The 23,757-nt window shown below is 42.5% G+C and overlaps 2 protein-coding genes across 7 annotated transcripts in view; one reads left to right on the top strand and one right to left on the bottom strand.

Annotated features, from left to right (window-relative positions):
• Positions 1-45: 45 nt before the first annotated feature.
• Positions 46-5,610, top strand: ING2 (inhibitor of growth family member 2). Of its 3 annotated transcripts, none has more exons than XM_081209076.1 (2): positions 46-442; positions 2,596-5,610. In XM_081209076.1, exons 1-2 carry the CDS (start codon positions 190-192, stop codon positions 3,264-3,266), a joined length of 924 nt encoding a protein of 307 aa, XP_081065202.1. In that variant the 5' UTR covers positions 46-189; the 3' UTR covers positions 3,267-5,610. The 3 variants fall into 3 exon arrangements, with proteins under 3 accessions (XP_081065202.1, XP_081065203.1, XP_081065204.1); XM_081209077.1 differs by lacking the exon at positions 46-442 and adding an exon at positions 787-944; XM_081209078.1 differs by lacking the exon at positions 46-442 and adding an exon at positions 787-1,026.
• The window catches only part of LOC308594975 (uncharacterized protein), a gene marked incomplete at its 5' end in the record, with an annotated part of 46,580 nt that continues 27,409 nt past the window's right edge, over positions 4,587-23,757 (bottom strand). For 3 of the 4 annotated variants that reach the window (XM_081208603.1, XM_081208604.1, XM_081208602.1), the window contains 14 exons: positions 6,433-7,862; positions 8,284-8,405; positions 10,505-10,599; positions 11,272-11,478; positions 11,973-12,127; positions 12,676-12,836; positions 14,760-14,890; positions 15,058-15,259; positions 16,009-16,177; positions 16,537-16,784; positions 17,861-17,989; positions 20,785-20,918; positions 21,422-21,753; positions 23,427-23,555. In XM_081208603.1, coding sequence (XP_081064729.1) covers positions 7,624-7,862; positions 8,284-8,405; positions 10,505-10,599; positions 11,272-11,478; positions 11,973-12,127; positions 12,676-12,836; positions 14,760-14,890; positions 15,058-15,259; positions 16,009-16,177; positions 16,537-16,784; positions 17,861-17,989; positions 20,785-20,918; positions 21,422-21,753; positions 23,427-23,555 — 2,453 coding nt within the window. In that variant the 3' untranslated portion in view covers positions 6,433-7,623. Of the gene's footprint in view, positions 6,030-6,432; positions 7,863-8,283; positions 8,406-10,504; positions 10,600-11,271; positions 11,479-11,972; positions 12,128-12,675; positions 12,837-14,759; positions 14,891-15,057; positions 15,260-16,008; positions 16,178-16,536; positions 16,785-17,860; positions 17,990-20,784; positions 20,919-21,421; positions 21,754-23,426; positions 23,556-23,757 lie in introns of those variants that run through there. The other variant, XM_081208601.1, reaches the window with a different exon arrangement.

Here is a 23,757-nt window from a genome sequence, read left to right as displayed (position 1 = left end):
AGGAGAGGGGGGGCGCGGAAGGGAAAAAGAGGCGGGGAGTTCCAAGTGAGGGAGGAGGTTTTCTTTCGCCTCGGCTGCCCGCGCCGATTAACAGAAGCGGCCGGAGGGGCTTCCTTCCCCTCCCCCTCCCCATCGCTCGAGGGCCCCGGGTCCGCCGAGGGGGAAGCGGGGTCGCTGTCACGTCGCGTAATGATGTTGGGGTCGCCGGGGCAACAGCCTGGGGGGGCGGGGTCTGGGGCGGCGGCGGCTGCCGGTTCTGCCGCCACTGCAGCCGGCGGGGCCGGCGGCGGAGTGTCCGGTTTCCCGTGCAGCGGCGGCGGCGGCGTGTCGGAGAGGATCCTGGCGCGCTACGTGCAGGACTACCTGGAGTGCGTCGAGTCGCTGCCGCTGGACATGCAGAGGCTGGCCTCGCTCCTGCGCGAGATGGACACGCGCTGCCGGGGTGAGCGGGGGGGGGGGAAGAGCGGGGAGGAGGGGGCGATGGCGGCGGAGGCAACGGCGCTGCTCCCACCCCCCACCCCTCCAGTCCAACCGCCCTTGCTTTGAAAGGAGGAGGGGCGTCCACGCCTCACCAGGCGCCCGCAGGGGGAGGAAAATGGCCCCGCTCCGCCAGCCCCCCCCCGCCTTGGCCCTCGGGACGAACTTGAGGGGGTGGGTACTGAGGAATGACCCCGGCACTGGACCACCCACCGCCGCCCTCATTTCGGTCCGCGCACACCCTGTGACGCGAGCTGGGAGGGGGCGGCGGACGACTGGGCATGCCCTCGGTCACCTTTTTTTTTTAAGTCCAAGTTCACGAGGGAAGGAGGTTCAGTAGCAGACCCGTGTGACGCCTTCGTGGGGGGGGGTCTCCGGTGGGATGCATCGCCCGAAAAGTTCCGAGATGCGAACTTCGAAATTGTTTTCGTTTTTCGCTTGGTTGCACAGGGAGACGTCTCTGCAAAGTTGAGTTGTTGTTTCAAATGCAGTGCAGTGATCACCCACGCATGCACGCACCTGCACAGTTGCACACCACCCGGTTCCCAGGTAGGGCTGACAGGGCTAGATTTAGCTAGGTTTTGGGGCTATCATTGGTATCAACAGACTATACGTGTGGTAGGTAAAGTGCTTTTTTCTTTTTAGTGTTAGTGGTAGATGGGTGAAGAGCATATATTCAAGGCCATTAATTACTATTTGTTCCACTTGCAGCCAAGGGATCCCCCCTCACCATCTTTTTACATGGTTTTAGTCTGCTTTTATGACCAAAATACAAATTGAGCGGGTAGTAACAGCTCCAGGCAAGTGAAGCAAACAAGATTTCTGCACTGCAGGGGGTTGGACTAGGTGATACTCTTGGTCCCTTCCAACTCTACAATTCTATGATGTTGTGGTCTCTTGTGTATGATGTTAGAATGCGGATGGAGGTGTTTGGGGAATGGTGTATTTTCCTCAATATAATTTTTTCTCCACCTTCCCTGCAAAACAGAGCTGGGAAACCTGTTTTGTTGTGTTTTTTTTTAGCCTGAGGGTCACATTCTTTTGTAGGTAACCTTCCAGGGGGCACACAGTGAGTAGAGCCAGAGGCACAAGTAGGTAAAGCAGTGGGCATGACTCTTGCCATTGCACAGCAGGCTACATTCTAGCCATACAGAATCTGTATGTTTTACACAAGCATTTCTCTATTCGCCATCCATGCAAGCAAAGAGGCATTGCCATAGTTCTAGAATGCATTCCCACTAGGCAAAAGCAGAGCAAGGCTGATGAAGAGTGTGGCCTGGGGAGAGGTTTGAAGGGCCACATTTGGGCTTTAAACCTGAGATTCCCCACCTCTTGTAAATTGACAGAAATAGTAATTTTCAGTACTTAACATGTGAAAAAATGCAGCTTGCCATTTCAAGGTAGGATGTTGGGAGAGGAAAGAACTAGAAAAAACAAACCTGCTTTCCCCCCTCCCCTATGAAACACCAGATTTAATTATGTCACTTTATAATGCTGACATGCTAAATGACACATTGGCCTCTAAATGCTTTTTTAAAACTTCCTTGTATCTTGGAAGAGGCCTTGGACAGATTTGTTTTTGCATCTTAATGTGTTACTATCCTTTGAAAAGGGACGCAGGTGGCGCTGTGGGTAAAACCTCAGCGCCTAGGACTTGCCGATCGTCAGGTCGGTGGTTCGAATCCCCGTGGTGGGGTGCACTCCCGTTGCTCGGTCCCAGTGCCTGCCAACCTAGCAGTTCGAAAGCATCCCCGGGTGCAAGTAGATAAATAGGGACCGCTTACTAGCAGGAAGGTAAACGGCGTTTCCGTGTGCTGCGCTGGCTCGCCAGATGCAGCTTGTCACGCTGGCCACGTGACCCGGAAGTGTCTGCGGACAGCGCTGGCCCCCGGCCTCTTAAGTGAGATGGGCGCACAACCCTAGAGTCGGACACGACTGGCCCGTACGGGCAGGGGTACCTTTACCTTTACCTTATCCTTTGAAAGTATATGCTTTATTACATAGCCTCAGATATGTACTATTCACATTTTTAGTAAAAGATTAGCATTTGTCAACTTGAAAGGAGTGACTTGAAGGATTCTAGTTCATAATACACTTATTCTGACTTCTTTTTAACAGAAGCGTTAAAAGAAATCGACGAAGTCTATGAAAAATACAAGAGTGAAGATGATCCTGCTCAGAAAAAGCGTTTGCAGCAGCATCTTCAGCGAGCCCTGATCAACAGTCAAGAGCTTGGTGATGAGAAAATCCAAATAGTCACTCAGATGCTTGAGTTGGTAGAGAACAGAGCCCGGCAAATAGAGTCCCAGTCTCAGTGTTTCCAAGATCTGTCAGATACAGAGAAGCCCACCGAAAAGTCAAAAGTGGACCCTTGCCTACCAGAAAGATCTTCACGAAGACCACGTCGACAGCGCACCAGCGAAAGCCGTGATATATGCCATATAGCAAATGGAATTGATGAATATGATGACCAGCCCCCTAAAGAAAAGAGATCCAAATCTGCTAAGAAAAAGAAACGCTCTAAAGCTAAACAAGAAAGGGAAGCTTCACCAGTAGATTTTGCAGTAGACCCTAATGAACCAACTTACTGTCTCTGTGACCAAGTGTCTTACGGGGAAATGATAGGGTGTGACAATGAACTATGTCCCATTGAATGGTTTCATTTTTCATGTGTTGGACTCACTTACAAACCGAAGGGGAAATGGTATTGTCCTAAGTGCAGAGGAGACAATGAGAAGACTATGGATAAATGTACAGACAAATCCAAAAAAGATAGAAGATCGAGGTAGTCGATGCTCTGGATACATTGAGAGCTGCGTAGTTTTTATTAAAAACTGTTTAATAGGCAGACCCATATTTTAGAATAATGCATAAAACTATGCAATATTTTTTACAGTCTGTAGTACTAATGGAGTATTAATAGATGTTAGTACTTTTGTGCTTTTGAATATTCTGCACTAAAAAAACCAAATTCTTCGAACAGGGTCACATGGGAGTAGCACAAAGGGGATTCAAGAGTTCTTGGTCCCTCACTCTTTTTAATTGCAGAATTATGGTGATGCCTGATGAGGACGGACTGGAGGGATAATCATGTTAAGACTGGTATTTTAACATCTGTTGCAGTTGTAACTTTAGTCCATTATAGCCCATTCTGCTGAGAACACTTTCGTTCTATGACGCTTTTAGACTTCAGAGTCTTAAAAGATCATATTTAATTGGGGTTAATCTAGTGTTACATTTTAAGTCTTTCGGGGTGAAAAGCCAACATTCTTCTTTATTGCTTTCCTTGTAATTTCTGTATATGTCACTATGTTAATCTTGTGGTGATGAGGTTAGAAGCCTTTTTAGGGACGGTATATTAAACAATAAAATACGATGGCTAGAAGAGTTCTACTCAGCATTACAAAGACAGTCCTGAACTGAGGCTATTTGATTTTCCCATTCTGTTCCTTTCCATCTTTTAACTCATGTTGTGCCATCTTGCCACTGACTTCTTGGATGATGGCAGGAACATACAATCATGTTGAAAAGTTTACAGGTACAATGGATGCGTAAGTACTATAATATCTATAAGTCTTTGGACAAGTTATAAGAGTTTGCCTGGACTAGTATGTTAAATGGCTTTCGTGCTTTCTAGGCTCTTGGAGCTGAGGAAAGTTCAGTAGTAGTAAAAAGCAACTGCCCTCCTATAGAAGAGGGATACAATAGATGTAGATGTAGACAAAAGGAACCGTGTTCCTCAAAAGCGTAGTCCTTTTTGTAAAACCTTATGCATAAGGAACCAAGACTTAATTTTGGAGCAGACAGTAATTGAAGGTGTTCCAAAACTAGATATTATTTCTTTAATCGAGTTCTACATGCCAAATTTGATGACAAACAGCTGTAACCTCTGTCTAGCTGTCTAACATACTACTATCGGTTTTTCTAAACAAGGCTTTTTTCCCTCTAGCATTTGAGAGGGATCTATTTGCATTTCACAGAGGTTATAACGTGCATGTGAGGCAATAGCAATGTGAATGAAATGGAATAAACAGCCCGATAATAAATTCACATATCTTCAAACTCTTGTTTCCGCAACAACAAACTGAAACATTTCTGTGGCAGTTAAAGTTTTTGTGGTTTAACTGATCTTTGAAAAAGTTCTGGATACTTTCACACACAAAAAAAAGTTATCACGAGCTCTGACCAGATACTTCACTTAAGGTGGACATTTTTCGTTTTGTAAGGGTGAGTAGCGGCATCTCTGGGACCTTATATATTACCTAGTTTAACTGGGAACTGCTGTTATTGCTAGGTGTCAGGTTTTATCAGCTGAATCGTTACTTCTGTATTCCACAGAGGAATGGGACACTTGTTTCAACTGATTCTGAAACACTGTCTCACAATTTCATGGGGCAACATTGATTGTGAACTATCTCCCAGGGGAAGAGAAAGTCTTCTTCCATAAATAATATGTCTTCTGTTCAGGGTTTTTTGGGAAAAACAAAATGCAAGTTCAGATATATGTATTTGTTTTGGATGTCTAGTTGCTTCTCCCCAGTGTCCTGAACAAAATAATGCAACGAGTAGGAAAATTTAAGTCCCAAGGTACTAGCATGTTGTTGAAAATCTAAGAAAGAAGACATATTTTGAACAGTGACTTGATCCCAGCTGATTGAAGGAGACTGGGAACTGGTTTTGGATTTATTCGCTCCTGTGTGCTTAACACCATATTCAACACCTTCCACTGATTGTAAAACTACTTGTGCATTTCAGATCTGTTTCTAGGCATGATAATTCTGCAACCAGGTAATGGTGTGCATTAAATATCTGCACTATTCCTAAACAGGGAATGCCCAGACTAGCGTCTGCAATTCCTGTGTCTCCTCTGCTTCCAATTGACAACCTGACTCTTAGCCCTGTCTTAGCAAAATGATAATGTTTCCCATTTTTAAGAAACTGTCATTGCTATGAACTTCTAATGATTTTAAAATAAGTTTGCTTGCTGTGGTTTGACAATCTCCCTCTTGGTTCTAAATTTTGTAAGCCTGGGCACATGCAAATAAGAACTGTGCCACTGAAGTGTATCAATTACTTGGATCTAATATTTTGCATGCTATGTTTTATGAATAAAAACCATTTTGGTTGTAAAAATGGAACAGAACATTTTTATATTGCCCCCTTTTTCAGTAATGCACACAGAGGCTGGGATCCAAAGAAACATATACGTGTATAATAAATGTTTTTGTGCATGTGGAAAGAAGTCCGTTTTCCCTTTCACACTGCATTCTCCATTTGCCTCACAAAATGTCACTCCAGGGGTACCTTGACATAGGGTGGAGTGAGAATGAAAGTCCCCAGTACATGCCTGGAACACCCCACATAGCTCTTTAGCTCCTAGGTTTTGTAATATTCTTTTATTTGTAGCTGACAAATTGTATTGAAATAAAGCTATAAAAGTAATAGAGCTCTGATGAAAACCATCATAATAGGTATGAATGCTGAGATTCCTTCTGACTTGCTTGGCTTCTATGCTTGAGTGAGACAAGTAGTATTCTTCCCTTTGAGTGTCCCTAAATTTAGCAGCATATAATGACAGGAAAGAGGGAAGTGGGAACAGTAAGCCATAAACGTAATTTCATAATTGAAGGCATTCGATGCTGTATCATGTTGCACTTACCTCTTAAAACTGCATCTCAGAATAAATAGGGCATTGATGAAACAGGACATCTGAATGAATTCCTAAACAGGATGATTTTTTTTATCTCTGCCGGCTTGATGTTAAACTTCAAGTCAAGCCAATCTAGCATGTTCAGAAAGGTGGGATCCCCACTCCTCTCTGCTACATCACAACAAAATGAAGTTGATCGGCTGATTCAAAATGAGCTGGTAGCATATGCTATCAGAAATTGTTATACCAATGCTTCCTTATAAACTGATGTTCTTCCACACAAAGCTGACCTAAGTACAGTATGTGCCAAAGAGAGATGGTTGAGGCTAGTGTTTGTCAATGCCTGTATGTAAGGAATAAGCTGTGCCAACCCAATCACACAAAAGCCAAGCAGGGATGAGAACAAACACAGCCCTGTTTAAAACCATACTTTGAGATATTCAGATGGAGCAAAATCAGCTGGACCCAACTAAATTAGTTAACAGAATTCCTCATTGTTAGTAGCACTAAGACAAATGTATTACTCTAGCTTATTTTAGCTTTAGATTAGTATGATATCAAATGCATATTCATAATGCAATAGCCATTACCCAGTATCATCCAAATGTTTGCTATCATTTTAATTTACCAGTAAATTTCACAATAGTACCGGTATATCAATATTTCAATTGAAACATTCTGATTATATCTTTTACAAAATCGCTGGAATCCATTATCACTGTCATAACAATTCTTAAAGTTGATAGATAACCCCTTTCCTACCTTTATGAAACCTAATCAAACACATGAGCTTCACCATGTGTGTAGTGTATATGTATCCCAATTACTTTTTCCTGCTCCTAAAAAAAGGGAGACCCCCTTCCTTCTACGTATTCTGTTAAAAATTTCTGACATTTAGGGCACAAAATATCTTCTATATCGGTCTTGAGACCACATATATTGTTGGGCTGCAACTCTCACCAAACCTCAGCCAGCTTAGCCAATGGTCAGGGATGATGTGAGTTTTGGTCCAGCAACATTGGGAGCTCAAGGCTAAATAAAGCTGCTCTATATAACCCAACACAAATGGAACTAGTGACTTGGGTGTTTTATCCCTGATAATCTCTGTTTGGATCCTTAGACAATGCAAACAATGTAAGTTCTCACTGATGCAGAAGGCCAAGAAACATCTGCCAATAGCAAACTAAAAGTAGGTATTTTTGTTTGGGCAAGATTATAAACAAAGTTACAGAGTAAGGTAAAAGGTAAAGGACCCTGGGGTAAAAGGTAAAGGCGACTATGGGGTGCGGCACTCATCTCGCTTAGAGTAGACCCGTTAAAATCAACACAAGCTCATTGATTTCCTTGGGTCTACTCTGGGTGATGATCCAACATTACAGAAACTCAAAAGTATTTTGTACCAGTTCTCTCAAATCAATGGATATCTTGTAATATACTCTCTTTAAAAAAAATTCAATTGTGAATGCTAGCTTCTTACTTGGTTAAAATTTTGGCTTTTAAATAACTTCAGGTTCTTCTTCACTGCTTGAGGATTCCTCTCCAAACAAATCTTTTCCTGTTGAACTTGCAGCTGTGTTGCTGCTCAGCATTTTCAAAGTAATGAGAGTAGAGTTGTCACTCAAACCTAAAAGAACTGTGTTTCTATCAAACGCAACTGTCATGCAGGAGATTTTGCTGTCTGGTGTAAAGACTGATATAACTGTGCCACTTTCCAAATCCCAGATACTGACTTCACCTAGTGGGAAAAAATACGCATAACATCACATTATGTCCTGCTAAGGCACAGCATTGTGAATTCTCCCCCCTTTTCCATCAATCATAATAGCAACCCATTCATGTTGGTTAAATCTATGGATGCAGAATAGAAATCAATATTTCTTTCTGGATTCCCCCTTGTTCAAAGGGTTAGGGTAGCTGAAAAGTTAAAAATCATGCCAACATTGAAAGGATTTCCCCTTTTTCATTTATAAAGTACCCATTTCAGAGACGTCTTTTACCTTTGCTTTGCCATTAAATGTTTAAACTAACCATTGTAAGCAAATAAAGCAAACCGTGGGAGAAAATTGCATTGAGTTGATTCCCAGCTTAATGTAACAAAAATATTCTAGCCCTCCTACTGCCTCCAACAGCCTCCACAAAATAAATCTGTCACAAACCTGCAAGCAGAACAGCCTTTGCTCCATCTAATATGTGTAGTTTGCTGCACACAGTTAGATGAAGACCTTCGTAACCTTGAATTAGCTTGTGCTTATGTTTAAACGGATCCCAGATCTTTATCCTAGAAATTACAAAAAAGAGATCAGTTCTGTAGTACGGAGAGTGACAGACAGGCTAGTAAATATTTGTATGTAAATGGTGAGCAAATGTTGGTGTTTTTTTAAAAAAGTGTTGAGTTCACATTTTCTTCAGCTTGCCCTACAGTTTATTGAATGTTTGTAAATTGGGACACTTTGAATACTGGACAACATATTCTAATATGTGGGACATAATGTTCAACAGTCCAGATGCAGATTAGATATTCTTTCACTAAAGACTAGAGTGGTACCTCGGGTTAAGTACGGTACTTAATTTGTTCCAGAGGTCTGTTCTTAACCTGAAACTATTTAGCTAATGGAGCCTTCCGCTGCCGCCGCGCCGCCGGAGCACAATTTCTGTTCTCATCCTGAAGCAAAGTTCTTAACCCGAGGTACTATTTCTGGGTTAGTGGAGTCTGTAACCTGAAGTGTATGTAATCCGAGGTACCACTGTACTGTACTTAAAAGGTACCTGCCCAAAGTAGTTCCAACCCTTACAGAAGGGATGAGGGACCTTGGGCTGAATAAATGTTTCCAATCCATTACATATAGCTGTGGATCACTTCTTCATGGCCTCTTTGCTTCTTTCATTGCACCATTTTAAATTTTTGTATAAAAGTATTTGGAACCTAAGCATCTCTGCTCCAGGAAAAGCACCAGACAGTGGAAGCTTGGTTCCAGAACGCCTCTGATGTTGTAGGTTTTGGCTCTCGAACGCCGAAAACACGGAAGCAAATGTTTCTGTTTTTGAACACTTTTCAGAACCCAAACATGTGATGTGGTTTCTCTGAGTGCAAGAAGCTCTTGCAACCAATGGGAAGCCGCACCTCAGTTTTCGAACGTTTTGGAAGCTGAACAGGCCTTGGGAACGGATTTCATTTGAGAATTGAGGTACCACTGTATAGGTGTTACAATGTCATCTCACTAGTTACCCAAACTTACACAAAGTCATGCCAAGTAATGAAACCTGGCAAACAATTGTCCGGAAGTTTAGCTAGTTAACAGCTGTGCACTGAATGCTGGACAGTCAAGCCTTTCTTGAGCATGTAAATTAAATATATCTAGTCTCTAATACAATTTCTGATGAGACGTAGATACAAAGGATATACTAAAATTTTAGAAAACAAATAGGATTGGAACCAGGGTTAGTCATGCTTGGAACAGTAGAACCATTGGTATTTCTTCTCAAAATGAATAGTGGTCTATAAATTATTTTAATAATATTTTCCCAGTGGTACACACTTAAACTTTGGTGATAAGGGCTGTATGTGACAGGCCCTGTATGTTCACAGGGAAGCTCCGCCTTGTGTTCAGACAACAAGTGGAAAGCAGGAGAATTTCAATAGTCTGTGAAGCACAACGGGCCTATCTAGGAGGAAGACAACTTGAATTGGGAAGTTGTAATCCTTTGTACCTGCCCAAAGTAGTTTCCAATCTTTATGAAAAAATTCCTGTGTTACTAAATCAAGCCTAGTGTCTCAGTAGATACAGTGGTACCTCAGGTTACATATGCTTCAGGTTACAGACTCCGCTAACACAGAAATAGTGCTTCAGGTTAAGAACTTTGCTTCAGGATGAGAACAGAAATCGGGCTCCGGCGGCGCGGCGGCAGCAGGAGGCTCCATTAGCTAAAGTGGTGCTTCAGGTTAAGAACAGTTTCAGGTTATGAACGGAACTCTGGAACGAATTAAGTACTTAACCCGATGTACCACTGTACTAGTAATTATATGGAATAATAGAATTGTAGAGTTGGAATGGACCCCAAGGGTCATCTAGTCAATATACTATTGATGTCTGAAGAAGGGCTATGTGGTACTTGCAATCTCTTCCACCAGGAGGGAGAGAGGTGAATCCAATGAAAAATAGGCCTCTGTGTGCTTAAAAGTTTGCTTCATGTAAAAAGGCTTGTCTGTGTGGGCCATGAGGTTTTGCTTCCAAAAGCCTGAAATCAAAACCTGTTACAGTTGTGCCCAGTTGTGACACTCTTGCCAAACTGTTCCAGAAAACAATTAAGAACTGAGTGATTTAAGGGGGGGGGGACCTATTGTAGGAAAAAACTACTAAACTTTGGCATTTTGCTTACCTGTTTTCCACCATCACTCCAAAAATTATCCTACTAGCATCAGCAGCAATGGCTGTACAGCAGACATTTGGCTCATTTTTTAGTCTTTTCCTAACCTGCATTTTTAGGGGAGAGATAATCCATTTTAAATACATTGGTTATGTACTTACTTAGCACTTCCTATAATAATAATAATAATAATAATAATAATAATAATAATAATAATAATAATAATAATAATTATTATTATTATTATTATTATTATTATTATTATTATTATTATTATTTATTATTTATACCCCGCCCATCTGGCTGGGCCTCCCCAGCCACTCTGGGCGGCTTCCATAAAAACCAAAAATACAGTAAAATATCACACGTTAAAAACTTCCCTGATGTGTAGCACTGCCCTTTCTCCCTTTAGGTGGCAGGCTGGAGTAGTGTTCCAGTACATTGATGATGTTCACTCTACAGCTTTGGAAGAATGAGGTGTGAAGATATAATGAAGAGCCAGCTGCATCAGTAAACAGAGAGCAGGAGTTGCAGGTCTAGCTTTGGGACAGGAGGGAGGGCAAACCAAGAGGACATCAAGCTCAGAAATTCTAGAACTGGGAATGTTTTCTATCATTAATTTTAAACTGTTATAAGGAGAGCAAAAATCCCTTTAGTTTGCACACCATTTGTGAGGAAGCTGTGGCTGTTCATTGACCTCTTTTTGGGGGGAGGGGGTACATACTCCACAACTGCAAAGCTGGTTCTCTGCCACCTCAAAAGAATTTCAGAAAACATACCTTCCCCGTGGCTAAATTCCATAGTGTTACATAGCTGACTTTCTCCTTCTCGCTGTAATTGGAGAGCACCAGATAATGGCCGTTATAGGTCAAGGCGGCATTGTGTAAGAAAAGCATGGATTCTCTGCTCTCAAGGGTGTGGAGATGGGACATGCTTTCCAGGCTGAACACTGACAGGTGATGTGCATAGTAGGAACACACAGCAACCTAAGAGAAGATGTGTGGATTAATTTTTAGATATTGGGCCATAAATACTTGTGTGAAATAAAATGTTGGTGCATCTATCCTCTCTTGCAACTAGCAGTCGTATGAAAGGCCTTTGGTATAAGACAGCTGTGCTTATGAGGAATGGAGGGATGAGTTATACAGTGGTACCTCGGGTTACAAACACCTCAGGTTACAAACACTTCAGGTTACAGACTCCGCTAACCTGGAACTAGTACTTTGGGTTAAGAACTTTACCTCATGATGAGAACAGAAATTGTGGGGCGGTGGCGTGGTGGCAGTGGGAGGACACAGCATCTTAATTCTAACTCATATTTTTTGAGAAACCATAAAATGGCACAAGTTCATTTCTCAAGAAAGTTTACAATCTGGTATGGGTTACAAAAAACAGGATTGTAAGGCACTAAAATAAATGCAAACTATTAGCACATTGGCACGAGATAAACATAGGGTGCTTAGGACACATTGCCTCTCACCTTCTCATCTCCACTCAGGAGGAACTGGTCAATGGCATTGCTCTTTTCATTAGCAAGTTGCTGCAGCATTTCCGTCTCCATTTTCGCTGCCTTTTCCTTCCTCCGTCTCTTTCCAGTCATTGTTTCATTTCGCCTTTCCCATGGAAGCTGTAACACTGCCATATAATGCAATGGTGTTGCAAATAACTTTTAAAATTGTGATTTTTAACATATGCGTGGGTGGATTTCAACTGCTGTAAGCCACTTTGTGTGTTCTGGTGATACAAGATCAGGCCACGATCCAAAACACTCCTTCAAGGTCCCCCTAATGGCTGACCTATGCTCTGCTGAATTTTTCATTTTGAGCCAAAGGTCCTTAATGACAGGCAGGCAGGCAGGCAGGCAGGCAAGCAAGCAAGCAAAGAAACAACTAAATAAATATAAAAAGCAATTTGCTCTGCAGCCATATGTATGTGTGGTGCTTCATGAGGAGCAGCAAATGTAAACACCTCTTGGCTATGCTAAACTTGATAATTTGGAACCTGGCTGTTTTTTTGGTCCTGCCTCACTGCAATAATTATCTAACACAACTGAGAACAAAACCTCTGATAAAAGGTTTTTGAGGCAACTGGGGTGTGGTGGTGGTTGAACAATATATCCACTGTAAGTTTTAATATTTTGTGTAAACTGCAAAGGGAATTAATTAGAATGAAAAGTTTGAAACCTGTTGTTCTGTTAGGCAAGACTCCTTTGCATTGTTTCATGTTTTCCCTGGACGAGGAACGGTTAGGCTTCGCAGCTTGCGATGAAAATTTGTCCTTGTATTCTGGCCTTAATCGATCCTTAATAAATCCAGTTTCCAAGTTCCAGGTAATAAAATGGTCTCTGAAAACAGGAACCAGAAAAGCAAACAGAACTTATGTTATAATAACTTTCTAGAACTTCAAGGTGACCAGTTGATGTAAGATGGGCACAGAAATTGAGTAAAATCTCTGATTCAGTAACAGAGCAATTCAGGAGATAAAGGGTGGGGGGTGAGAATCAAAGACAGACAAACCACCTTTTACTATGTATGTGCTGCTAAGCTCACTCTCTGCTCATCCATCTTATGTCGGAAGCTTGTAAAGAGAGCTAGACTTCAGAAATGAAGCAATTCAGACCGCACTTTATACATGAACAGGACATTCTATCCCTTCCTGGTTCCATACTGTCATAGATCTAGGGTAGAGTCTGCTAGTGAATGGTAGAAATTTTTAGATAATAGTTGGGATGTGAAGGGATAATACAAGCTGCAGAATTGTGCCAGACAAAAAAATCCTGGGTGAGTTTATGCAAATCTTTCTGGCCCTAAGTGCAGAGCCATTGATAAACAATGGGGAGCCAGATACTGGGCCATTAAGGGCCATTGGCAATGCAAAAAGCTATGTTTCCCCCTTTCTCTGAGCAGGAGCCATGACTGACAGCTGCTTTGGACCCAAGCTTGCTGAAGCTATGAGCCGGCCAATGAGTATACTCTTGGGGTATACTGTTCTGCATCCTCTCCATTGAAGACTTTAGTTATAAATATGTGTAAAATAAACCATATTTCTTAAAGATATTAGCCTCCACTGTGCCTTGATTTTCCCAACAGAAAAATAACCTTGGAACCTCCTGGAATCTTTTGCTTTTTAATCTCAGTGTGTTGCTATAAGCATGACTTGGTTGAGTTTGGAAACTTATGAGACAGCCTTGTCCAGTGGTTCCCAATTAAGGGTACACAGACCCCTGGGGCCCGCAGGACACATCCAGGGGGTCCGCGACCCCATCCCTTGCCTCCCCTCCCAACTATTCTTTTGTCATTTTTGCATGTTAATGTCACAAATCTTATGGTGTGTTTTAGCGCTGTGTGATTTTTCAATATATTGGGCAAATCAGTTTTGAAACCACACTGCGGTAACGAATTTTGACCCAGCAATATGCAGCAATATATTGCTCCTCGCAGGAGGGAAAGCAGGGCAGCTGATTTCAAGGCACTGCTGATATTGCACAGTGATCTCAGCTGTTAACGCTGCTGATCTGAGCTGCCTTTCCTCACTTTGAGGGAGACCAGGGCAGCCGATTGCAAGGCGCTGCCTTCTCCTCACCTGATGGGGAACAGGGCAGCTGATCACCCTCACTTCAAGGGACCGTGGCACTACCTTCCCTGGCACTGAGGCATAGCAGCTTTTTTCAGTCAGCAGGAAAGCAGTAGCAGCAGCCACAGCGGACTGCATCTTCGCTGGCTGCCACCGCTGGCTGCCCAAATGACAGCAGCTTGATGTATCTCCCATCCCCATCCCATCCCACTCAAACCATGCAGTGGAGGTGACTCTGCTTCCTCTCCTCCCCCCAACTATCTGATCTCCACAGCTGCTCCTTCTTTCATCCCCATACCTGATCTGCACACGCCCCACCCACCTGATTTCCAATTTCAGACATCATGATATATCGGAATATCCCCATGTTTAGCTGCTGATATATCATGATTTTGAAGACTAGATATCGCTCCACCCTAGTCTGTTTTTTTCGTATACCTAAAATCGTTTACTTATTTAGGGCTTATTTTGTTCAAAAAAATTGCTTTTCAGAGGTAATTATAAAATTTTTAAAAAGCAGGGAGTCCGTGGCTTGGCTTTTGAAAAATAGGGGGTCCTCAGTAATTAGCTAATTGGGAACCACTAGTCTAGTCAATTCATGTCATACCAATATTAATAGCTGATGGTGACTATTCCGTTCAATGTGGCAAAAAGAAAACAGCCATATTATCTTCAATAGCTGTAAAGACATTACCTGTTCTCTGAAAGTCCAAGTAGAAGGCCTCCTTCAAGGATCTTATACTCATTATTTGGGCAGGGAATGATGTAAAGGCCAGTCTGCTTCCTTATGTACTTCTTTTTCAGGAGGTCATAAACTAAAAGAGTCTGGAATGGCATAAAAACATTTTTCGGTAAGGAAATATACGTGCAAATCATTTTCTTAACCATCTCAGCTTTTTCTTACAAGGTTCTTTCTGAACAGCCTTAGCTTTAAATGCCAATCACTAAAAAACAAACAACCAGTATTTACAGGACAGAGGTGCCTTCAATACCTGGAAAATGGGTCTCGGAGGATCTGCAAAAGAGGCCATCCCTTTGTCTGTAAGGACATAAAGTTTCATGTCTCTGACCAGAACTATATCCGTATTCTCTAGCAATCCCCTCTCCACTCTCACAGCATTGTGTTTACACTTTGATTTCATGATGTTCCACACTGTTATGACCCCTGGACTTGTGTTTCTGCACATGGCATACCTTGGGAAATATTGAAATGAATAGTCTTGTTATTGATATACAGCAAAGGTTGTGCAATGTTGTTATTTCTGCGCTGGTAAACAGTGTGGATAGCAATGATGGGAAAGAAATGAAAAGAAGGGTCTCCCTAGAGCAGGGGTCAGCAACCCGCGGCTCCGGAGCCGCATGTGGCTCTTTTACACCTTTGCCGCGGCTCCGGGGCCGATACTAGCAAGGGGAGGAGGCGCATTGTGTGCCCCGACACTCCCCACTGTTTTAAATGTCGCAATGGTTCCCAGTTTTTTTTTCTTTGGTCCAAGTGGCTCTTTTTGTCTTAAAGGTTGCAGACCCCTGCCCTAGAGAAAGGAATTTTCATATCCTCCATGGTACGGTACTTTTCTCTGCTCTTGGTCAGCAGTGCAAAAGAAACCGATATATACAAATTCTCTTTGTTTTGCCCATGTCATCATGTCTCCCCCACCCCCGCAGCCACTTTTTAGCATACAACAGCCCTGCTGATAGTAATGCACATATTTTGGAAGCTGTTCAGGGATCAAGTACCTTAGATGTCTGCTATCACTGAAACACAACAACTCTGTCTTTTGCATTTAAATCTCTGCATTCTCCCGACTACTTTTGAAAAACTGGCTACTTTCAAAACCTACTTTTGAAAAGTGCATAGCCAGAATTTTAAAAAAATGATGTTTGTCAAGTACAATATTTAAAACTGCAACTAACACATTCTTAGGAGAGTCGTGGGTCTTTCTTACCTAGGATAGTTCTCCATTGTTAGAATATCACGAATACCATTTGCTTTCTTGGCTTTACTTGCAGTGACTGTCAATGACTGGTCATTGATCTTGGAAGCCAAATTCCAAGATTGAAGATAATTGTCTCCATCACAGAATGTTAAACAGTACCGAAGGTCAGAGCATACACCTACATATTTATCATAATTTAAAAGAACCATTAGTCATAAAATCTCAACATTGCATAATAAAACTCTAATCATGTTACTAGAAAAACATGGGTTGTCTAGACCTATGAAACTCACAGCTGTTTCACTGAGCCACATGCTGTAGGTTCCCCACTCGTGGCATATATACTGGCTTCAATATACAGATACACTCTGTATTTAGATTTCCTGATAACCTTATTTGGAGTTATGTGCTGGTGAATGTCCTCACTGAGAATTCCTATAATTTTATATTTCCCCCTTGTTTTCATTGTACAAAAGTGCATGTTTCTCTTGCGGCTTTTTCTATAGAGGTTTTGAACTTCCTATAAAAGTTACTCACCACCAGCTGGGACTGAAGGAAACTTCACCAAGTGCTTGTGGTCTTCAGATTCCAGGTTCCACGACACTATTTCAGTGGTATTGGTGTTTGGGATGGGGCTGAACGCCAGCAGGTGAGAGCCCAAATGATTCACAGCAAAAATGTGAATATAATCATTGCAGCATCCCTTCAGATTGTGAGCATAGGCAAAAGTGTGGACGTTGTAGAGCTCTATATGCACAATCTCACGCTGTTTCATGAAGGGACACCTGTAATGAAAAAGCTAATATGGGTGGGTTGTGTGACATAAGTATTGTGATTTCTGGCTGTCTAAAAAGCAGTAATGAATGAAGAGTGAAGGAAAACTTATGTTCAAGGACAGTAGTGATGTGAAAAGTATGTTAATGTATCTATGATAAACAGAGAATCCAGGATGGCATTAAGCAAATTATGGTACTTACTTCTCTCACTTCATGTAAAATGGAACCAACAGTTACCTACTCCAAAGGGTCAATAAACTGTATCTTCAATGTTATAAATTAGAAGTGAGAATTAGTAGTGGTAGTACTAATAAAAAAGTGAATTTTGCAAAGAGGCTGCAATGTGGCAGGTTTCAAACAGAGGTTTTCAAGTTTTGTCCTAATAAGCCTCCTAAAGTTATAAATAAATTCAAGGCTTTGCAAGATTAAGTTAAGAAAGAACTCTGTGATATTCACATTCATTTCAGGTATAAGGGGGGGGGGGTAAAGGGGACTCCTGACCATTAGGTCCAGTTGTGGCCAACTCTGGGGTTGCGGCACTCATCTCGCTTTATTGACCAAGGGAGCCGGCGTACAGCTTCCGGGTCATGTGGCCAGCATGACTAAGCTGCTTCTGGCGAACCAGAGCAGTGCACGGAAACACTGTTTACCTTCCCGCCGGAGCGGTACCTATTTATCTACTTGCACTTTGATGTGCTTTCGAACTGCTAGGTTGGCAGGAGCAGGGACCGAGCAATGGGAGCTCACCCCGTCGTGGGGATTCGAACCGCCAACCTTCTGATCATATAATCAAAGGTAAATATTTTAAAAGGAGAGGCATCATAGGTTCACAAAGGAAATTAGACAGGGTGAGGCTACCCTCACCCTATCACTTTTTTTGGTCAATTGCCCCTGCTTTCTTCATCCTGAGGCTGAAATCCTATACTAATTTGGGAGCAAATCCCATTTCATTCAACAGGGCTTACCTGTGTAGACATATAAAATTTTGATGTGCGGGTGTGAGTGATTTTATACCATATTACCAGAATGGTCAACTGATAGTCAGTTGAAAGAGGGTAGAAAAAGTTGTTCTTTCCAAGTATTACCTGAAGATCACTAGGAAGTATTCCTTAGTTACAGCAACATCCTCAGCAGCTGCCACTGGTTCTTGGCTTTTCAGCTTAGCAACTACTTTCCCTTTTTTGCCACTAAAGACCATGGCTTCACTTCCACTCCTGCAAAAGAGAGGAGAGAGATTTACGGAAGCCACAATGTTACAGAATCAAGACCACATAGGCAATGATCATCCTCAAAGTCACAATTTGTTTACAATAATGACCATGTGAATCTCTAAAAGTGGCAATGTTGATTTACATCCAAATCCACCAAGAAGAAAAGATACAAATAAAACCCTAGTTTCTGAGGCATGCTGCTGTTCTCCTTTTCAGAAATTATTGAAGCCAGGAAACATTAATTTTCTAAAGACATACCTGTTTATCTCCATAACATCCTTCTGGACCGTCTTGAGGGGCTGGGAGCTGGGGGCACTGTTATACAGTGGTTCCGCTCCTTCCTCCTGGGCCGTGTTCAGAAAGTGGTGGTGGGGGATGAGTGTTCAGACCCTTGGGCCCTCACTTGTGGGGTGCCTCAGGGTTCTGTCCTCTCCCCCATGCTTTTCAACATCTACATGAAGCCGCTGGGAGAGATCATCAGGGGATTTGGGCTGGGTGTTCATCAGTATGCGGATGATACCCAGCTCTACCTCTCTTTCAAATCAGAACCAGTGAAGGCAGTGAAGGTCCTGTGTGAGTGCCTGGAGGCGGTTGGAGGTTGGATGGCTGCTAACAGATTGAGGTTGAATCCTGACAAGACAGAAGTACTGTTTTTGGGGGACAGGAGGCGGGCAGGTGTGGAGGATTCCCTGGTCCTGAATGGGGTAACTGTGCCCCTGAAGGACCAGGTGCGCAGCCTGGGAGTCATTTTGCACTCACAGCTGTCCATGGAGGCACAGGTCAAATCTGTGTCCAGGGCAGCTGTTTACCAGCTCCATCTGGTACGCAGGCTGAGACCCTATCTGCCTGCGGACTGCCTCGCCAGAGTGGTGCATGCTCTAGTTATCTCCCGCTTGGATTACTGCAATGCGCTCTACGTGGGGCTACTTTTGAAGGTGACCCGGAAACTACAACTAATCCAGAATGCAGCAGCTAGACTGGTGACTGGGAGCGGCCGCAGAGACCACATAACACCGGTCTTGAAAGACCTACATTGGCTCCCAGTACGTTTCCGAGCACAATTCAAAGTGTTGGTGCTGACCTTTAAAGCCCTAAACGGCCTTGGTCCAGTATATCTGAAGGAGCGTCTCCCCCCCCCCCATCGTTCTACCCGGACACTGAGGTCCAGCATCGAGGGCCTTCTGGCAGTTCTCTCACTGCGAGAAGCCAAGTTACAGGGAACCAGGCAGAGGGCCTTCTCGGTAGTGGCGCCTTCCCTGTGGAACACCCTCCCACCAGATGTCAAAGAGAACAACAACTACCAGGCTTTTAGAAGACATCTGAAGGCAGCCCTGTTTCGGGAAGCTTTTAATGTTTGATATATTATAGTATTTTAATATTCTTTTGGAAGCCGCCCAGAGTGGCTTGGGTAGCCCAGCCAGATGGGCGGGGTATAAATAATAAATTATTATTATTATTATTATCTTTCTCAAGTCTGATTGGGCCTAAAACCAGTGGGTTGTATCCAATGGATGTTCCATTCACGCAAGATCTCCCCCTTGTGCAATGCAACTTCCCCTCCCCTGCACCATTTGTCTCCCCCCCAAAAAAACCCCTGTTCTGCAACCCTCTGGATTTGGGAGGCACATGAAGTGGGAAGAGGGGGCGCAGTTCCACCACAAAAGGGATGACTTTGCACAAAAGGGATGACTTTGTCAGCTACAACCCAGTTTCTCTACTAATGCATTCACAGGAAAATATTTCCCTACAACAGAGATCTTCCTTGTAATAGCCACATATCTATGGCAAAGCATAAGAACTTTCAAAGAGCTTGTTGGATCAGGCCAATAGCCTACCTAGTCCAACATCCTGTTTTCACAGTGGCCAACCAGGTGCCTGTGAGAAAATGTATAGCTTAATTGCATAGGAAGATGCACCAGCTTGTGAATATTCTTGCCCCAACTTCTGGGGACATGTTAATTTCTCTTTAGCCCCTGTTTCAGACCATTTAAAAACTACATTCCCCTGTTAAGTAATTAGGAATGTGGAGGGAGACATGTAGTTTGAGACTGAAACATTAAGGCAGCCGTCCCCAGATGTTTAGGCCACAAACTCAGTCAGCATGTCCAATGGTCAGAAATTATAGGAGTTGTAGTCCAAAACTAGATGTGAGGGGTACCAGGTGGAAAGACTGCATGAAGGCATTGTGGTACTGATGGGGAGAAATAGCGAGAATACTATTGTGTTGTAGAATATAGGGCTGGATTCCACGAAGCTGGGGGACTAGCAGAAGCCAGTGCAAGGACTTTGGATAGCACAATTGAGCTTTCACTCTGCTTTCTTCCCCTAAATTCCCCCCATGCCTTTCCCAAATCCACTCTGGAGAGTTTGGAGAATCTGCTGAACAGTGTGTGAAGAAGGAGAGGGGAGGTTGTTCCATTTAGCAAACAGAAATGCCTTTGTTGCCTGAATTATCGTATTTGTGCGATGTTTAGTTCCACCCATATAGAATACATCAAAGTAGTGACTAAACAGTTTTGTAGTTGATCTACAAGGCTTTTCTTTATGAAAGATTTCTCAAATGCATAGGGTCTTTCTATAGAGAGGAGTTTACTATTTACCATATTTTTCGCTCTATAACACGCACCCGACCATAACACGCACGTAGTTTTTAGAGGAGGAAAATCCGTAGGCATGCCACCCGTAGGCATTCCCACCATAACACGCAGACATTTCCCCTTACTTTTTAGGAGGAAAAAAGTGAGTGTTATGGTGCAAAAAATATGGTATTTTAATACAATAAATTACATTCTACTAACCTAAAGGCACAGAGAACATAATCTTTTACTGAATTTTTGGATACCAAAATGGAATTGGTCTTGCAGGTAGGCTCTTCCTCTGTAGAAAGGTATACCTCATGGAGCAACTGACAGGAATGAGCAAGATCAAAAACCTGAAATATAATATAGTATGGAAATGAATTGGTTTGAGATGGCTGCTGACCACTTCGTATCTATGTAAAGCTATGCTGCGTGCCTTTCCTGCTCTCAGTACTGAGCCCAAATTGTAAAATCACCAAGAAAAGTAACTGTAAAAAGTGGTTATGTAAGGCCACTTGGAATACAGTTAAAGGCTTGAATCCTGTATCTCTTTCTTCTGATCCCAGCATCAGTATCAAAATATCTGTTAATGTCTGCTGATCTACATAAGACCTGATTCAAAGGTTAGTAATCCTTAAGTCTTGTTTGCTTTATTATCGATTACATGTATAGTTTCCCCATATCCAAGATTCATGGGGTGACTAACAGTTCCAAACAACTTAAAGACTTAAATTCAATACAATACCAATGAAATAACAGCACAAAAATCTAGCAAAACACAACCAACCACGTCAGTGCACAGAACATAATTTTACCCACTGTCATAGATGTGATTTTTTAAAAAACAACACCTCACCTTAACCATGTGGCTGCCATTAAAAAACACCAATAAGAGGTGCCCATTCATTGCAGATGTTAGTATTGGAGTACCAACAAATTCGCCAGTTGCATATACCACTTTTTCCAGGGAAAGATCCCAGATTTTAATGGTGCTTTTGTCAGACACAGCCACCAGTCTGTTCTCCAGACACACTGAAATTGCACTGATATTATTCCCAACTCCATGCAGAGTGAAGACAGCTCTGCCGACCCTCAAATCCCAGAATTTCAGAGTGCCATCACTGGAGACTGTTGCAACAGTGAGTTCTTCCTGGGTTTCTCCAATTGCTACAATTCTGTCCAAGTGACCTATGGATCCATGGGAGTAAAATGTTAGAATTCACTCTGGGGAAAAGCAGCTTCAGTAAAATCAATTAGAATTGTTTACCTTCCTCTGAAACTCAGATAAATGGGTAGCTGTTCATCATCATTTATTAATTTATACCACTTACTTGTCAAAATGGTTTCTTAGCAGTTTAGAAAACTGATTATAAGAAGTTTTTTAAGGCAGAGGCTGGATGGTCAGCTGTCATGGATGCTTTAGTTGAGATTCCTGCATTTCAGGGGATTGGGCTAGATGACCCTTGAGATCCCTTCCAACTCTACAATTCTATGATTCTATGATAATTAAAATACACACTAAAACAATTCCATCAAACCATTAAAATAAACATCCAGTTAATACAATAAAGAAACCAATTAAAACAACATAATAATTAAAAAGAGAACATAAACTATATTTAGGGATAATTACCATAATAATTTAAATGTAAGTACATATCACCATGATGGCGGGGGCTGGGGAAGACAGCGCCTAGGTTGATCATCATGCTTGCTTGCTCGGCCTACAGTCCAGGTCCTAACTGTGGACGAGCAATTTCAAGGGCTCTGTTTTCCCTTCTTTTAGATCTTTATTTTTAAATCTGACTTGGACTGGACAGACCTTCAAATAGAAGACATCCTTCAAACAGAGGACTGCCCTCTGTAGAATAGGACACATGACCACCCTACCCATTATCAAGCCCATAATCACTTAGCCCAGAATATGTCTCATGCCACCTGAGTACAATATCATGAAACATGATATTACTTAGCATTGTATTGCAGCGACATGGAATAAAATAACACCTGCAATTGACAGCAACTGGAGTGCCTATTTAAAAATAACAGCAATGTTTACAGCCCCCGCCCCAGTGTGTATTAGGAGTTTGATCCGTTTTCAGAAATGCTTAAGTGTCTCAGTAGAGATTGTAGGTGGGATTCAACACATTTGTTATGTCAGCACAAGGACTTTGGGCTGCACATACTGGAACTTCCCCTCCCTCTCTGCACAAATGTAGATATAGCTGTATTGCTTCTGGCCCAGTCACAAAGCTTGCCATGCTAACAAAAATATTTTTAAGAAGACTAAGTGCCAATGACCAGGGGCAGTCTGCTCATCAGGAAAAGTGAGGCTCAGGCAACAGATGCTGCAAGGCAGGGAGCAGCGGGAAGGTTTTGGAGTGTGTGTGTGTATGTGTGTGTGTGTGCGCCCTGTGTCCTCTATGCCTGCATGCTGTCCTCAGGGGTGGTGGACAATGTTGTCCCATTGCCAGCACTGGCATGAGATTCAGCTGCTAGTCACTTCCTAAATGGGGATGGGCACCATCTTGTATTTTGCCTCAGGCAGCAAAATGTCAGCAAACAGGCAGAGCGGCCAAAACACAAGTTATAAGAAACAATGTTATTATTTTCTCTCTCTATCCAAACCATAAAGAAAGATCTGATTGCTTTTCTAGTGGTGCGGAAGGGACTGAATGGTAAGAATGATAGATGCAACGCTAAAATGATATACATAGGGAATAGACATCAAGCAAAAGTTGCTAGGAACTTCGTAACTTCCGGTCTTTAGCAAAATCTTGCAAAGGGCTTAGAGGGCTTAGAACTTCAGCACTGATTCGCCATTAAAAGGTTTCTAAAAGATTAATATTATTCTCCCTTACCTCTCAAAAGGTCGCAGAGAAGTCTACCAGGTTCTATAAGGCAGGCTGTTGAAGGTAGAAGAACAGGAATAGAAGATTTCTGACACTGGGACAAAAGAGCTGGCAGATAGGGATATTTTTTGGGATCACCTGAACCAACACAAAATAATATATGTTAGTCATTCAATGAGCTGGTTTTAAAACTGTAATAAATATGACATGGGATTTTTTTTACCCTGTTTTTTTACCCTGAATTCTGCATTATTTCAAATGTTTTAAAATGCATGTTTCCATCCCTACAGGTGGAGAACCTCAGGCCAAGGGGCTGAATAGGGGGCCATCCAGGTCTCTT

Source organism: Podarcis bocagei (genome assembly GCF_964188305.1).
Source record: "Podarcis bocagei genome assembly, chromosome: 9".
NCBI lineage: Eukaryota > Metazoa > Chordata > Lepidosauria > Squamata > Lacertidae > Podarcis > Podarcis bocagei.
Note: the sequence above shows the minus strand (reverse complement) of the source record. Positions and strands in the feature narration are given on the sequence as shown.

Coding starts and splice junctions, on each gene's coding strand:
- ING2 (XM_081209076.1), top strand. CDS start 190: ATGATGTTGGGGTCGCCGGGGCAACAGCCTGGGGGGGCGGGGTCTGGG. Junction 443..2,595: donor GATGGACACGCGCTGCCGGG/GTGAGCGGGGGG, acceptor TCTTTTTAACAG/AAGCGTTAAAAGAAATCGAC.